The sequence below is a fragment of the Melanerpes formicivorus genome, unplaced genomic scaffold (genome assembly GCF_026170545.1).
Source record: "Melanerpes formicivorus ecotype bairdi unplaced genomic scaffold, bMelFor1.0.p_v2 SCAF_26, whole genome shotgun sequence".
NCBI classification, from domain to species: domain Eukaryota; kingdom Metazoa; phylum Chordata; class Aves; order Piciformes; family Picidae; genus Melanerpes; species Melanerpes formicivorus.
This window is the reverse complement of record NW_027142378.1, coordinates 2113701-2128346: the sequence shown is the minus strand read 5'-3', so window position 1 is coordinate 2128346 and position 14646 is coordinate 2113701. Positions and strand designations below refer to the sequence as shown.

The following is a 14646-nucleotide window of genomic DNA, read 5'->3' as shown; positions in this document are numbered from 1 at the left end:
AAAGTGAGGAGAAAGTTCTTCCCAGAAAAAGTAATTTGCCATTGGGATGTGCTGCCCAGGGAGGTGGTGGAGTCACCATCCCTGGACATGTTCAAAAAAGGCTTAGATGTGGCACTTGGAGCCATGGTTTAGTTGTCAGGAGGTGTTAGGTGTTAGGGAATAGGTTGATGATCTCTGAGGTCTTTTCCAACCTGTTTGATTCTATGGTTCTGTGCAAAGTTCAACAAGGATAAGTGTGAAGCCCTGCACCTGGACTGGAATAATCCCCTGCACCAGTACAGGTGAGGGGTTGAACAGCTGGAAAGCAGCTCCATGGAGATGGACTTTGAAGTCCTGGTAGACAAGTTCTCCATGGGACAGCAATGTGCCCTTCTGGCCAAGAAGGCAAATGGTCTCCTGGGGTGCATTAAGAGTTGAGCAGTCAAGGGAGATTCTCTTCCCCCTCTACTCTGCCCCTCTGAATCCTCACCTGGAGCACTGGGTCCAGTTCAAGAGACAAAAGGAACTACTGGAAAGTCAAACAGAGGGCTATGAGGGTGCTTAAGGGATGGGAACATCTGATGAGGAAGGACTGAGAGACTTGGGACTGTTTAGTCTGGAGAAGACTGAGAGGGGATCTGATCAATGTCTACAGGTATCTGAAGGATGGCTGACATGAGGATGGAGCCAGTCTCTTTTCAATGGTATCTAGTGGCAGGATGAGGGGAAATGGACATAAACACACTCAGAGGAATTCCACCTCATCAGGAGGAGAAACTTCTTAACTTTGAGGGTGCTGGAGCCTTGGAGCAGGCTGCCCAGAGAGATTGTGGAGTCTCCTTCTCTGGAAACTCACAATCCACCTGGATGAGCTCCTGGGCACCCTGCCCTAGGTGATTCTGCTTTGCAGGGGGGATTAGATTCAGTCTCCAGAAGTCCCTTCCAATCCCCACCATCCTATGATTCTCTGAGCACTCAAGACAGAGCACTGATAACAGCCTTGAGAAAACTGAAGGGACAGCTAACCATCTCATACGGTCACATGGGAACAGCCAACCACAAACAGCATTGTGTTTTCTGGTCCTGTTGTCTTCTAGCTCACAGAGTGTGTGAGTTCATGTGCACCCTGTTGGGCCACCACCACAAACATGCCAAATGAAGGAACACTCTTCTAAGAGATCCCTACTGCACAGCTCCACGTTGACCCAGTCTCCCCTTCAGGCCTCTTGAAGTTCAAATAGTGTTTGTGTGCTTGGTAGAGCTCTGGAAATGTACACTCAGGGTTTGGGGATGTTTTTTTCTCTCTAGCCTGACTTTGAACATAAATCTAAGTTGTGTAGTGCTACAGATTGTTTTTATTCTCATAAGCATTTCTTTCTCCTTTCACTCTGTCTAAACTGTTTGTTTTATTAACACACTGTGGGAGCGCCCAGGGAAGCAGAGTAGCAAATGGAGAGCATGTAGAGTGTTCCACTGCTTCTTCAAGCTCACTGTGCAAACCCAGCGACTTCAGAGAGCTTACTCAGGATAGTTCATATTTTAGGATGCCTGACTGCAAAAATATTTAGGGCAGAGAACTGCAACAGCAAAGCTAAGCCACTGCAAAACTTCAGTGCAGAGAACTACAACAGCAAAGCGAAGCTCTTTGGAGGTATTCAAGTGAATGGTGCCGCATGTATGTCACAAAAGGCAGTTGAAGAAACAGAGATGGAGCATCTCCATCACTGTCACCTGTGCACAATGAACTGCAAGAAAAGGTCTTGAGGAGGAGGACTTGAGGGTGTCAATTGGTGACAAACCCTGCCAGGAGCCAGCAATAGTCGCTGGCAGCCCAGCAGGCAGCTGTGTGCTGAGCTGCATCCAGAGCAGGGAGAGCAGCAGCACAGGGAGGGGATTCTGCCCCTCTGCTCTGCTCTGCTGAGACCCCCACCTGCAGCACTGCCTCCAGTCCTGGGATCCCCAGCACAAGAGGGATATGGAACTGGTAGTCCAGAGGAGGCCACAAAGATGGTCTGAGGGCTGGAGAACCTTCCCTATTGGGACAGGCTGAGAGAGTTGTGGCTGTTCAGCCTGGAGTAGAGAGGGCTCTGGGGAACTATTCCTTATCTATCTATCTATCTATCTATCTATCTATCTATCTATCTATCTATCTATCTATCTATCTATCTATCTATCTATCTATTTATCATTATGAAAATACTTTTTCTTCTTCCTTAGTCACCACTTTCTGAAAAGCAAAGCTGAGCTAGTCAGAAATGTAATTCAGAAGGCTTCCCAAACTGAACTGATGTTATCTGTCCTTCTTTATCCAAACCTCCACAGCAATTGCTTTTATAGAATCACAGAATGGTTGACATTGGAAGGGACCTTAAAGATCATCTAGTTCCTAGTTCCAACCCCCCTGCCATGGGCAGGGACACCTCCCACCAGCCCAGGTTGCTCAAAGCTTCATCCAGCTTAGCCTTGAACACCTCCAGGGAGGGAGCAGCCACAGCCTCCCTGAGCAACCTGTTCCAGTGCCTCACCACCCTCACTGTCAAGAATTCCTTCCTAATCTCCAGTCTAAATCTGCCCTCCTCAAGCTTCAGTTCCACTCAGCACTGTGCTACTGTGCACAGACATGCCAGCTCCAGCCAATAGAAGCTGGGTGACTGGATATCAGTTTCTCCATATAGCTACACATGCACAAAACACTTTGTTTGCCCCACCCCCTCCTTTTTTGTTGTTGTTTTGATTGTTTTGAGTCCAGCACAGAGCCACAGAAATGATGAAGGGAGTGGAACATCTGCCTTACGCAGAGAGCCTGAGGGAGCTGAGGGCTCTGTAGCTTGGAGAGAAGGAGCCTGAGAGGTGACCTCATTCATGTTGATAAAGATGTGCAGGGTGAGTGCCCAGAGGCTGGAGCCAGGCTCTGATCGGTCATGCCCAATGACAGCACAAGGGGCAGTGGTGGAAATCGAGGCACAGGAAGTTCCATGGAAACAGGAGGAAGAACTATTTCCCTGTGAGGGTGAGAGAACACTGGAGCAGGCTGCTCAGGGGGGTTGTGGAGTCTCCCCCTCTGCAGATATTAAAACCCCACCTGGCTCTGTTCTCTGTGTGATCTGCTCTAGGTGATCCTGGCAGGGGGCTGGACTGGATGAGCTTTTGAGGTCCCTCTCAATTCCTAACATTCTGTGATCCTGTGATGCTGTGCTTTTTAAACAGCTTTTGGGTCTGGTAGTTTCAGATTGCACAGTAGTTGATTCTTAATTTGAAACAATCCTACGGCTTCTCTGCAGCCAGAATTCACAGAGCTCCAGCGTTCAGGAAGATGACAGTGTTTTGATATTAAATATGCTATGACTGTTGAGCCTTACATAAACTAACAGAGGTTTGGGGATTTGGCCTGACTGGGAATCTGTGAGGTGCTAAGCAAAAGAAACCCAAACAGTATTAACCATGGAAACTGCAATAATAACTTGCACTGGCAAAACAATGTGCCTTGGTAATTTTAAAGGGAGATAACATCAGAGAAAGAGCTCCAGCAAGAGAGCCATGGGAAAAGTCAGCTTCATTCTACATCAACCTCATTCAATCTCACATGTTTTACAATAGCTCTCACATCTGGGAGCAGAGTGAAGTAGAAGCTGCCTAACTGGATTCAAGGAGAGGTTTCTCTGGTCTAGTATATGACTAAAGAAAAGTATAGCAGCAAGGCAACCATAAGGCTTTCTCCAGTGGGTTTCCCAGGCTTCAGTGTCTGGGAGCTCAAGGAATTTCAGACATCAGCAGTGTTTGTCTGACATGCTCCATGGATTTTTATTCTGTTAACTTTCTGGTATATTTTCAGTGCCTTTAAACTCTGCAGTGCCCTGAGAGGAAGAGCCTGCCCTTTCTGTCCCTTTGGAACCCTCTCTAGCTTGCACAGTGAAAGGGAGAGTGCAAGAAACAAATCCCTGCTAATATTTTCTGCACAGAACAGGGCAAGTTTCACCTCAGCTGTGTCTTTTTCAAATGCAAGTCTGCACTGACCCCCGGGGTCTAGATGGATAACAAGCTCGGCTTGAGTGAACTGCAGCAGCAAAGACAGCCAACAGGATGCCGGGATGCACCAACCAGGGCATTACCAGCAGAGATAAAGTCATTGTCCCACACTACTTAGTGCTGGTCAGGCCACACCCATGGCAGAGGGGTTGGAACTGGCACCAGAACAAGAGGACACAGTCTCAAGCTGTGCCAGGGGAGGTTTAGGCCGGATGTTAGGAAGAAGTTCTTCACAGAAGGAGAGATTGGCCTTTGGAATGTGCTGCCCAGGGAGGTGGTGGAGTCACCATCCCTGGAGGTGTTTAGGAGGAGACTTGATGGGGTGCTTGGTGCCATGGTTTAGTTGATTAGATGGTGTTGGGTGAGAGGTTGGACTCGATGATCTCAGAGGTCTCTTCCAACCTGGTTAATTCTCTCCTCTTCTCTCTCCTCTCCTCTCCTCTCCTCTCCTCTCCTCTCCTCTCCTCTCCTCTCCTCTCCTCTCCTCTCCTCTCCTCTCCGAACCTCTCCGAACCTCTCCGAACCTCTCCTCTCCTCTCCGAACCTCTCCTCTCCTCTCCGAACCTCTCCGAACCTCTCCGAACCTCTCCGAACCTCTCCGAACCTCTCCTCTCCGAACCTCTCCTCTCCTCTCCGAACCTCTCCTCTCCTCTCCGAACCTCTCCTCTCCTCTCCGAACCTCTCCTTCTCTCTTTGAGGTCCCTTCCAACCCAAACTATTCTGTGATTATATTTAACTCTGGTAGTATTCCAGCTGTACCTCCCCTTTTGAACAAAACACAACTTGAGAGTAAGGAAAGATACTTTCATCATTCTGTATCCTGTTAATTCCACATTTTACACCCAGCAGCTGAAGTGAAGCTTGACATCATTCCTTCAAAATCTGGATAATTACTAAATAAACCAAACCCTCTGCTGTTCCTGAAATGCAGCATGCATGTGCGAGCAGCATGAATGAAGTGCTGAGCCTCTCACAGCAACAGCTGCCTTTTTTAAAGGGATCCTTGTTTATGGCACTGAAATAACAGAAACCAGAAGGACACCATGAAAAAGATTCTAAATTGATAGAACTGAGGCTTGAGGACAGAAATTGTGATGCTAAAGCTGCAACTGTAATAAAGGTAAGGACAGCAAGTTCTCCCTGGGACAGCAATGTGCCCTGGTGGCCAAGAAGGCCAATGGGATCCTGGGGTGCATTCAGAGGAGTGTGGCCAGCAGATCCAAGGAGGTTCTCCTTCCCCTCTACTCTGCCCTAGTGAGACCTCACCTGGAATACTACATCCAGTTCTGGGCTCCCCAGTTCAAGAGGGACAGGGATCTGCTGGAGAGAGTCCAAAGGAGGACTGCAAGGATGCTGAAGGAACTGGAGCACTGCCTGATGAGTATCACAGTATCACAGTATCACTTAGGTTGGAAAGGACCTCGAGGATCATCGAGTCCAACCTGACACCACAGACCCCATGACTAGACCATGGCACCAAGTGCCACGTCCAATCTCCCCTTGAACGCCTCCAGGGTCGATGACTCAACCACCTCCCTGGGCAACCCATTCCAATGCCGAATGACTCGCTCGGTGAAGAACTTCCTCCTCACCTCGAGTCTGAACCTCCCCTGGCACAGCTTGAGACTGTGTCCCCTTGTTCTGGTGCTGGTTGCCTGGGAGAAGAGGCCAACTCCCTCCTGGCTACAACCACCCTTCAGGTAGTTGTAGAGGGCAATAAGGTCACCCCTGAGCCTCCTCTTCTCCAGGCTAAACAATCCCAGCTCCCTCAGCCTCTCCTCATAGGGCTTGTGTTCAAGGCCTCTCACCAGCCTTGTTGCCCTTCTCTGGACACGCTCAAGTGTCTCAATGTCCTTCTTAAACTGAGGAGCCCAGAACTGGACACAGGACTCAAGGTGCGGCCTAACCAGAGCAGAGTACAGGGCACAATGACCTCCCTGCTCCTGCTGGCCACACTATTCCTAATGCAGGCCAGAATGCCATTGGCCCTCCTGGCCACCTGAGCACACTGCTGGCTCATATTCAGGTGGCTGTCGATCAGCACACCCAGGTCCCTCTCTGTCTGGGAGCTCTCCAGCCACTCCGACCCCAGCCTATAGCTCTGCATGGGATTGCCGTAGCCAAAGTGCAGCACTCGGCACTTGGACTTGTTGAAAGCCATCCCATTGGATGAGGATGAGGAAAGGCTGAGAGCCCTGGGGGTGGTTAGTCTGGAGAGGAGAAGACTGAGAGGGGATCTGATCAACGTCTGTCACTGAGGGCTGAAGGTCAGGAAGGAAGGGACAGGGACAGCCTCTACTTACTTGTGCCCTGTGATAGGACAAGGGGCAATGGATATAAACTACAAGAAAGCAGGTTCCACTTCAACAGGAGGAGGAACTTCTTCACTGTGTGGGTCACAGAGCACTGGAACAGGCTGCCCAGAGAGGTTGTGGAGTCTCCTTCTCTGGAGACTTTCCAGCCCTGTCTGGATCTGTTCCTGTGTGACCTGTGCTGGATTCTCTGGTCCTGCTCTGGCAGGGGGATTGGACTGGAAGATCTCCAGAGGTCTCTTCCAACCCCTAACATGCTGTGACTAGCACATGTATCTAGAGAGTTTAATTCATTTATCTCCCAGCCTGCTTCCATCTATATGCAGAAAATCCATTATTTCTTTGACTGCTGCTATAGAATACGAATAAAAATCACAAGAGATGTAAGGATTGGAAGCTCCAACAACACACTTTCCTCAGGGCTGATACCAAAGATATGGTCATAGAATCATTTCATTTGGAAGAGACCTTACAGATCATCAAGTCCAACCATTAACCCAGCACTGCCAGGTCACCACTAAACCCTGTCCCTCAGTACCAGATCTCTGTGTCTTCTAAATACCTCCAGAGGTGCTGATTCCACAACTTCTCTGGGCAGTCTGCCCCAATGATTGGCAACCCTTTCAGCAAAGATATTTTTCCTCATCTCCAACCTAAACCTCCCTTGGTGCAACTTGAGGCCATTTCTTCTCATCCTGTTGCTAGGTACCTGAGAGAAGAGACCAACCTCCACCTTCCTCCAACCTCATTTCAGGGAGTTGTAGACAGCAAGAAGACCTCCCCTCAGCTTCCTCTTCTCCAGACTAAGCAACTTCAGTTACCTCCTCATGAGCCTTGCTCTCTAGACCTCCTCTATCAGCTTTCTTGTCCTCCTTTGAACATCCTTTCTTGTAGTGAAGGGTCAAAAATTGAACGTGGTGTTTGATGTGTGGCCTCAGCAGCAGCAGATATTAGACTTGTAGACTTCCTCTTATACAGGTAAAGAGTTCTGAACTCAAGAAATGTGTAGAGCTGCTTTAGTTCACGTGCTAATGCCTTGAAACAAAGTGAAATTTAGACTCCAGAATACACAGATGGGCTGAGATACCTTCTTGACTATTGCCAAGCCTTTGCTTAGAGGTCAGTGGTGCTTATCTCAAAGCTCTACCAAGTGCCCTGTTGAGAGCCTAAGGGCTCTTATCTAGACTTGCAGGCCACAAAGTGCACAGAGGAACAAGTGGCTTCCTTTGATTCTGTAGAGCCCACCCCCTTCTAAAACAAAAACAAACAACCAAGCACCTCTCAAATTCATTCATTCATTCATTCATAGAATGCTTTGGCTTGGAAAGGGACCTTAAAGGTCATTTAGTTCCCATTCCCCTGCCATGGACAGGGACACCTTCCACTAGCCCAGGTTGCTCAAGGCATCATCCAATCTGGCCTTGAACACCTCCAGGGAAGGGGTATCCAAGTACCATTGGACTGAGTGGGCTCCAAAAGCATGGCAGTGGAGGTAAAAACTTCATTTTCTCACAGAAGTGCTCTCTTCTCCCATTTCTGTGCACAATTACAGGTAGGCCACTGACACAGTGACCAGTTCCTGTGAGTCGAATTACACATCAGTGCCCATGAATGTACCTTTTCACCGGGAGGACCAGCAACACCATCCTGTCCTTTCATGCCCATTTCACCCTGCAAAAGAAAGTATTCTGTTAGAACCTCTAAAGACCTCTGAGGCTAACAAGAGCTACTTGGGTCATATCTGATTCAACTTAAAAAAGCATCTTCTCCCCTGCTTTTGTCATGCTTAGAATGGAATCACCATGGGGGAAGGTGGTTTACATTTGAATTGATGCAGTTGCAATACAACAGCACAGAATGGCTCAGGTTGGGAGGGAACCTTAGAGTTCATCTACTCCAGCCTTCCTGCCATGGGCAAGGGCACCTCTCAAGCAGACTCAGCTGCTCAAGGCCTCACCCAATCTGTCCTTGAACACCTCCAGGGAGGAGGCATCCACAGCCTCTCTGGACAACCTATTCCAGAGTCTCACCACCCTCCTACCGAAGCACTTCTTCCTAAGAGCCTTACTCTCCCTGACCTTCAAACCATTCCCCCTTATCCTGTTGCTAAACACCCTTATGAAAACTCCAATCATTTAGGTACCCAGGAACTCAGCATCAAAATACAAACATTGCTGCAAAGCTTTTATTAAAAGTCTTGACAATAACAACAACAACAAACCAAAACCCCAACACCCAAAACACCACAAAACCCCAACCAAAGCTCTAATTCTCAGAGAGCTTCACAGCCAGAACACGGTAGTACCTTCATCTCTTCAGTGTAAATGTAATATCTCTGCTCTGAAATCACAGAATCGTTTTCAATGGTCCAATCACCAACCCAACACCAGCAGGGTCATTAAACCATGTCCCAAAGTGTCATGATCACAGGTTTCTTGAACCTATTCAGTGATACTTTCAGTGAAGAAATTTCTCCTAATATCCAATCTAAACTTCCTCTGGTGCAACTTGAGGCCCCTCAATTTGAGAAGGACATTGAGACTCTTGAATGAGTCCAGAGAAGGGCAACGAGGCTGGGGAGAGGTCTTGAGCACAGCCATGTGAGGAGAGGCTGAGGGAGCTGGGGTTGCTTAGCCTGGAGAAGAGGAGGCTCAGGGGAGACCTTCTTGCTCTCTACAACACCCTGAAGGGAGGCTGTAGCCAGGTGGGGGTTGGTGTCTTCTCCCAGGCACCCAGCACCAGAACAAGAGGACACAGTCTCAAGCTGTGCCAGGGGAACTTTAGGCTGGAGGTGAGGAGAAAGTTCTTCCCAGAGAGAGTTGTTAGCCATTGGAATGTGCTGCCCAGGGAGGTGGTGGAGTCCCCATCCCTGGAGGTGTTCAAGAGGGGACTGGACGTGGCACTTGGTGCCATGGTTTAGTAGTCATGAGGTGTTGGGTGACAGGTTGGACTTGATGATCCTTGAGGTCTCTTCCAACCTTATTGATTCTATGATTCGATGATTTCCTCTCATCCTAATACTTGGGAGAAGAGGCTGGCCCCCACCTTGCTACAACCTCCTTTGAGGTAGCTCTGGAGAACAATGAGGTCTCCTCTCAGCCTCCTCTTCTCCAGGCTGAACACCACCAGCTCCCTCAGCCACTCCTCATATAGGATTGGAGTGGTCCTTAGTTAGCTCTGTCTCAAAAGCAGCCCCAAAGCCTCTGTGCACAAACAGCAGGACCCTGTGGGTGCTAGGAGAGAGAAAAGCAGCAGGACTGGCCCCTGCTTACCTTATCTAATCACCCAGAGAGTGACTCTCTTATCTCTGCACACTCTGTTCCCTTGTGCCACTTGGCAGTGTTTAAACAGTGCAGAGCTCCCCTGTGCCATTCAGCAAAGATTTTTATAGGCTGCAGAGGCTAAAATTACACAACCTGCCACACGCCAGGAAGCCTTTAGCACCTCTGACTTACTGGCCAGTTAGCCCAGGAATGTTTGCACTCCTGCACCACTAACTGCACACAGAGTCCCCACCCTGGGGACAGTTCTTCACCACTGCTCTGTCTTAGGAGGGATGCCTGAGGGAACTGGGGTTGTTTAATGTGGAGAAGAGGAGGCTGAAAGGAGACCTCATTGCTCTCTACTACTGCCTGAAAGAGGGGATTGGGATCTTCTCCCTAGTCTTAGGATACAGAATGAGAGGAAACAGCCTAAAATTGTGCCAGGGGAGGCTTAGGTTGGAGATTAGGAAACATTTCTTTGCTGCAAGAGTGGTCAGGGACTGGCAGAGGCTGCCCAGGGAGGTGGTGGAGTCCCCAACCCTGAAGGTGCTGAAGAAATGTGTGGACATGGAAATTCAGGACATAGTTTAATGGCCATGGTGGTGCTAAGTTGATAGTTGGACTTGATGATCTTAAAGGTCTTTTCCAACCAAAACAACTCCATGGTTCTGACTGCCACTGCCATCAAAAGGCAGCACAGTGCAAGGGGTGTGAATGCCAAAGAGAAAGAAAGCATCAGCTGAGTAGCTTCTCAGGCTAGAGTGAGGTGTGGGTTGGTCCCTTCTCACATGCAGCAAGCCACAGGACAAGAAGAAATGGCCTTAAGTTGTGCTAGGGGAGGTTCAGGTTAGATATTAAAATCATAGACTAGTTTTGTTTGGAAAAACCCTCTAAGATCATCCAGTCCAACCACCAGCCCAACACCACCATGGCAAATAAACCGTGTCCCCAAGTGCCATGGCCACACATTTCTTGAATGGCTCCAGGGAGGTGGACTCCAGCACCTCCCTGGGCAGCCTGTTCCAACCCCTGACAACTCATGCAGCAAAGAAAATGTTCCTCAGTTCCAGTCTAAACCTCCCCTGGCACAATTTCAGGCTATTTCCTCCCTTTCTGTCACTTGATGCTAGGGAGAAGAGACCAATTCCCACCTCAATCCAACCTCCTTTCAGGGAGTTGTGGAGAGCAATGAGGTTGTTGAGGGTACTTCCCATTATCACAATAAGCTGATATGGGGCAATCTGAGGTGTAGATATTGTTCAACATAAGGGAAGACATTGATTTAATGTGAGGGGTTCACTTTCCCCTTCTGTTTAGACAGACAAAAATCAGTGTGAACTGGGAGAAACTAGAACTGTAGGAATGCTTGGAGTTTCCAAGGGGATTGCTTTGCTGCACCAAGCTCATTTGGGACAAGAAGAAATGGCCTCAAATTGTACCAGGGGAGGTTCAGGTTGGATATTAGAAGAAACTTCTTCACTGAAAGGGTTCTCAGACTCTGGAATAGGCTGCCCAGGGAAGTGGTGGAGTCACCATCCCTGGAGGATGAGGTTGGATATTAGAAGAAACTTCTTCACTGAAAGGGTTCTCAGACTCTGGAATAGGCTGCCCAGGGAAGTGGTAGAGTCACCATCTTTGGAGATGTGGTGATGGCAGACTCAAGATCATGTGGGACAAGAAGAAATGGCCTCAAATTGTGCCAGGGGAGGTTTAGGTTGGGTATTAGAAGAAACTTCTCCACTGAAAGGGTTCTCAAACTCTGGAATAGGTTGCTCAGGGAAGTGGTGGAGTCACCATCTCTGGAGTCAGGATCATCAGGGACAAGAAGAAATGGCCTCAAATTGTACCAAGGAGAGGTTTAGGTTGGATATTGGAAGAAACTTCTTCACTGAAAGGGTTCTCAGACTCTGGAATAGGCTGCCCAGGGAAGTGGTGGAGTCACCATCCCTGGAGGATGAGGTTGGATATTAGAAGAAACTTCCTCACTGAAAGGGTTCTCAGACTCTGGAATAGGCTGTCCAGGGAAGTGGTAGAGTCACCATCTTTGGAGATGTGGTGATGGCAGACTCAAACTCATCTGGGACAAGAAGAAATGGCAGCAAATTGTACCAAAGAGAGGTTTAGGTTGGATATTAGAAGAAACTTCTTCACTGAAAGGGTTCTCAGTCTCTGGAATAGGCTGCCCAGGGAAGTGGTGGAGTCACCATCTTTGGAGATGTGGTGATGGCAGACTCAAGCTCATTTGGGACAAGAAGAAATGGCTTTATGTAGAATCAGGTGGACCTGGGTTATCAGAGGAGTGACAGAAGAGAGGGGAAGGATGAAGCAAAACTCATTAAGTTTGGAAAAGATCTCTAAGATCATCAAGTCCAACCATGGAGACCAGCAAGGAAAACAGGCAGAAGGAGCAGACATCTCATTTGTTCTCCATGAGTTCTTTTGCCTTATAGTCCTACTACAAATATTTTCCTAGTGCAACAGCATAGTGCATAAATCTAACTCTAGATGTCCTAAAAATAGTCCTTTAAATGTCTTCTTCCTTAAGTAATATTTAAATTAATGAAGGTCACTTGGCCAGCAATAAATTTTCCATGTTGTGCATCCAAAGGCACTTTAATGGTTGACTTTTTTGCTCCCTGCTGTGCTTACAGCATTAACCAGTGACCTATTAACACAGCTGGGAGTGGTTTATTGTTATCTCAACCTATTTAATTATTTTTGGATTTGATTTCAATTAAAAAAAAAACCATCTTTCATGGGCACTAAGTCTTCTTAAAGAAAAATGAAAAGGCAACATGCAGTTACTTTAAGGAAAGAACAGTTTCTATCTTCAGTGTATACCAGAGAATCACAGAATGGTCTAGGTTGGAAGGTGGCTTTTGAAAGTCTCCAGAGGAGACTCCACATCCTCTCTGGGACAGGTAGTTCCCCCCCCACCAAGATGTGACCCCAAGTTGAGACAGTTGTAGGCTGCCTGGCAGGAATCACAGAAACACTCAGGTTGGAAAAGACCCTCAGGATCACCAAGGCCAACCCAGAACCCTGCTCTGCAAGGTTCACCCCTAAACCATAGCCCCAAGCACCACATCCAAACCACAAAGTCCAGGCTTGGTGACTCCACCACCTCCCTGGGCAGCACATTCCAATGCCTGACCACTCTTGAGGGGAAAAAACTCTTCCTACTGTCCTGTCTGACCCTGCTCTGCTGCAGCTTGAGGCCATTCCCTCTTGTTCTATCACTAATTACCTGTGAGAAGAGACCAGCACCAACCTCCTCTCAGGTAGTTGTAGAGAGCTGGGACGTCTCCCCTCAGCCAAATTAACCATCCCCAGCTCCCTCAGTTGCTCTTCATCAGATTTATTCTCCAGACCCTTCCACAGCTTCCTTGCCCTCCTCTGCCCTTGCTCCAGCACCTCCACATCTCTCTTGTATTGAGGTGCCCAAAACCGGACACAACACTTGAGGTGTGGCCACCGCAGAGCTGCGTCCCAGGGTACAATCCCCTCCCTGCTCCTGCTGGACACAACATTTCTGATCCCAGCCAGCCAGGATGCCTTTAATTTTCTGGGCCACCTGGGCACACTGCTGGCTCCTGTTCAGCTGCTTGTCCATTAGAACCCCCCAGGTCCCTTTCTGCCAGACAGCTTTACAACCACACTGGAGCCAAGACTGGAGCAAGATGCAGAGACTAACCCAAGAAAGCATTGAACCTGTGGACAGGGACATTCAGTTAAGGAGCAACCAAATTCATGACGTTTCTATTTATGAAAGATAAGACAAAGGTCAAGACTGGAAACTGAGAATTAAACTGATGGCTTTACCTTTTCACCTTTCTCTCCTTTGTGGCCTGGCAAACCAGCTGCTCCTGGCAAGCCTGCTTCTCCCTGGTTTGCAAAGGAGGAAACAAAAGAAATTAACAAGTGAGTAGGTCCAGAAGATGGTTTTAGTTTGGTTTCCTTGCATTGATCACAAAAGTCCAAACAAAGAAAATGATGCATGATAAAATACACACAGTAAATACAATAATATATATTTTTATATATAAAAATTAATATATTAAAATATGTAGTAAAAATAAATACATTTAAAATGAATATACATGATAAACACATTTAAAATATACTACTACTACTAAAATATGCATAATAAATACATTAAAAATAAAGATGAAATTAAAGAACAAGAAAATACTAATAGAAATATAATCTAGTAACAATGAAACAAGCATAATAAGCACAACAACATAAACAATAACAATCATCATCATCATCATCAAGGATGATCAGAGGGCTGGAGCACCTCTCCTATGAGGACAGACTGAAGGAGTTGGGGCTGTTCAGTCTGCAGAAGAGAAGGCTCCCAGGTGACCTAATTGTGGCCTTCCAGTATCTGAAGGGAGCGCACAGGAAGGCTGGGGAAGGACTTCTCAGGATCTCAGGTAGTGATAGGACTAGGGGGAATGGAATGAAGCTGGAGGTGGGAAGATTCAGGCTGGAGGTGAGGAGGAAGTTCTTCACCATGAGAGTGGTGAAACCCTGGAATGGGTTGTCCAGGGAGATGGTTGAGGCCCTGTCCCTGGAGGTGTTTAAGCCCAGGCTGGATGAGGCTCTGTCCAGCCTGATGTAGTGTGGGGTGTCCCTGCCCATGGCAGGGGGGTTGGAACTAGCTGATCCTTGTGGTCCCTTCCAACCCTGAATGAAACTATGATACTATGATCATCCTCCTCCATTCAAATGAGGGAATAAACAAAATGAACAAATAAATCCATTCAAAAATTGGTTTGGCCAATTGGTCTATGGAATCCTTCAGCTCTTTCATGCAATTCTCACTTTTTCCAGACAGAGTTGCAACGGCTGAAACCAAAGAAACACGTGTCATGCTTTGGTGGACTGTTTTGATTTGATCTGTTTTGGAATGGCCTCCTTGGAGGACATCTATTCCTCACAGATGAAACCTGTATCCACCTGGAGGAAGAATTGGAATTATCCTTATCATCACAGCCTAACCACACCCAACGTGCTAGCTAATAAAATGTACATAATAACTGTAGTAAAAAGAAAGACAT

General features: G+C 47.7%; 1 protein-coding gene across 1 annotated transcript in view; it reads right to left on the bottom strand.

Annotated features, from left to right (window-relative positions):
• COL19A1 (collagen type XIX alpha 1 chain) overlaps window positions 1-14646 on the bottom strand; it is a 226365-nt gene that overhangs the window by 166441 nt on the left and 45278 nt on the right. Inside the window, exons 9-10 of the mRNA XM_068153439.1 lie at window positions 13403-13465; window positions 7935-7988 (exon numbers count right to left, since the gene is read on the bottom strand). Of these exons, the coding sequence (XP_068009540.1) occupies window positions 7935-7988; window positions 13403-13465 (117 nt within the window). The remainder of the gene's footprint in view (window positions 1-7934; window positions 7989-13402; window positions 13466-14646) is intronic.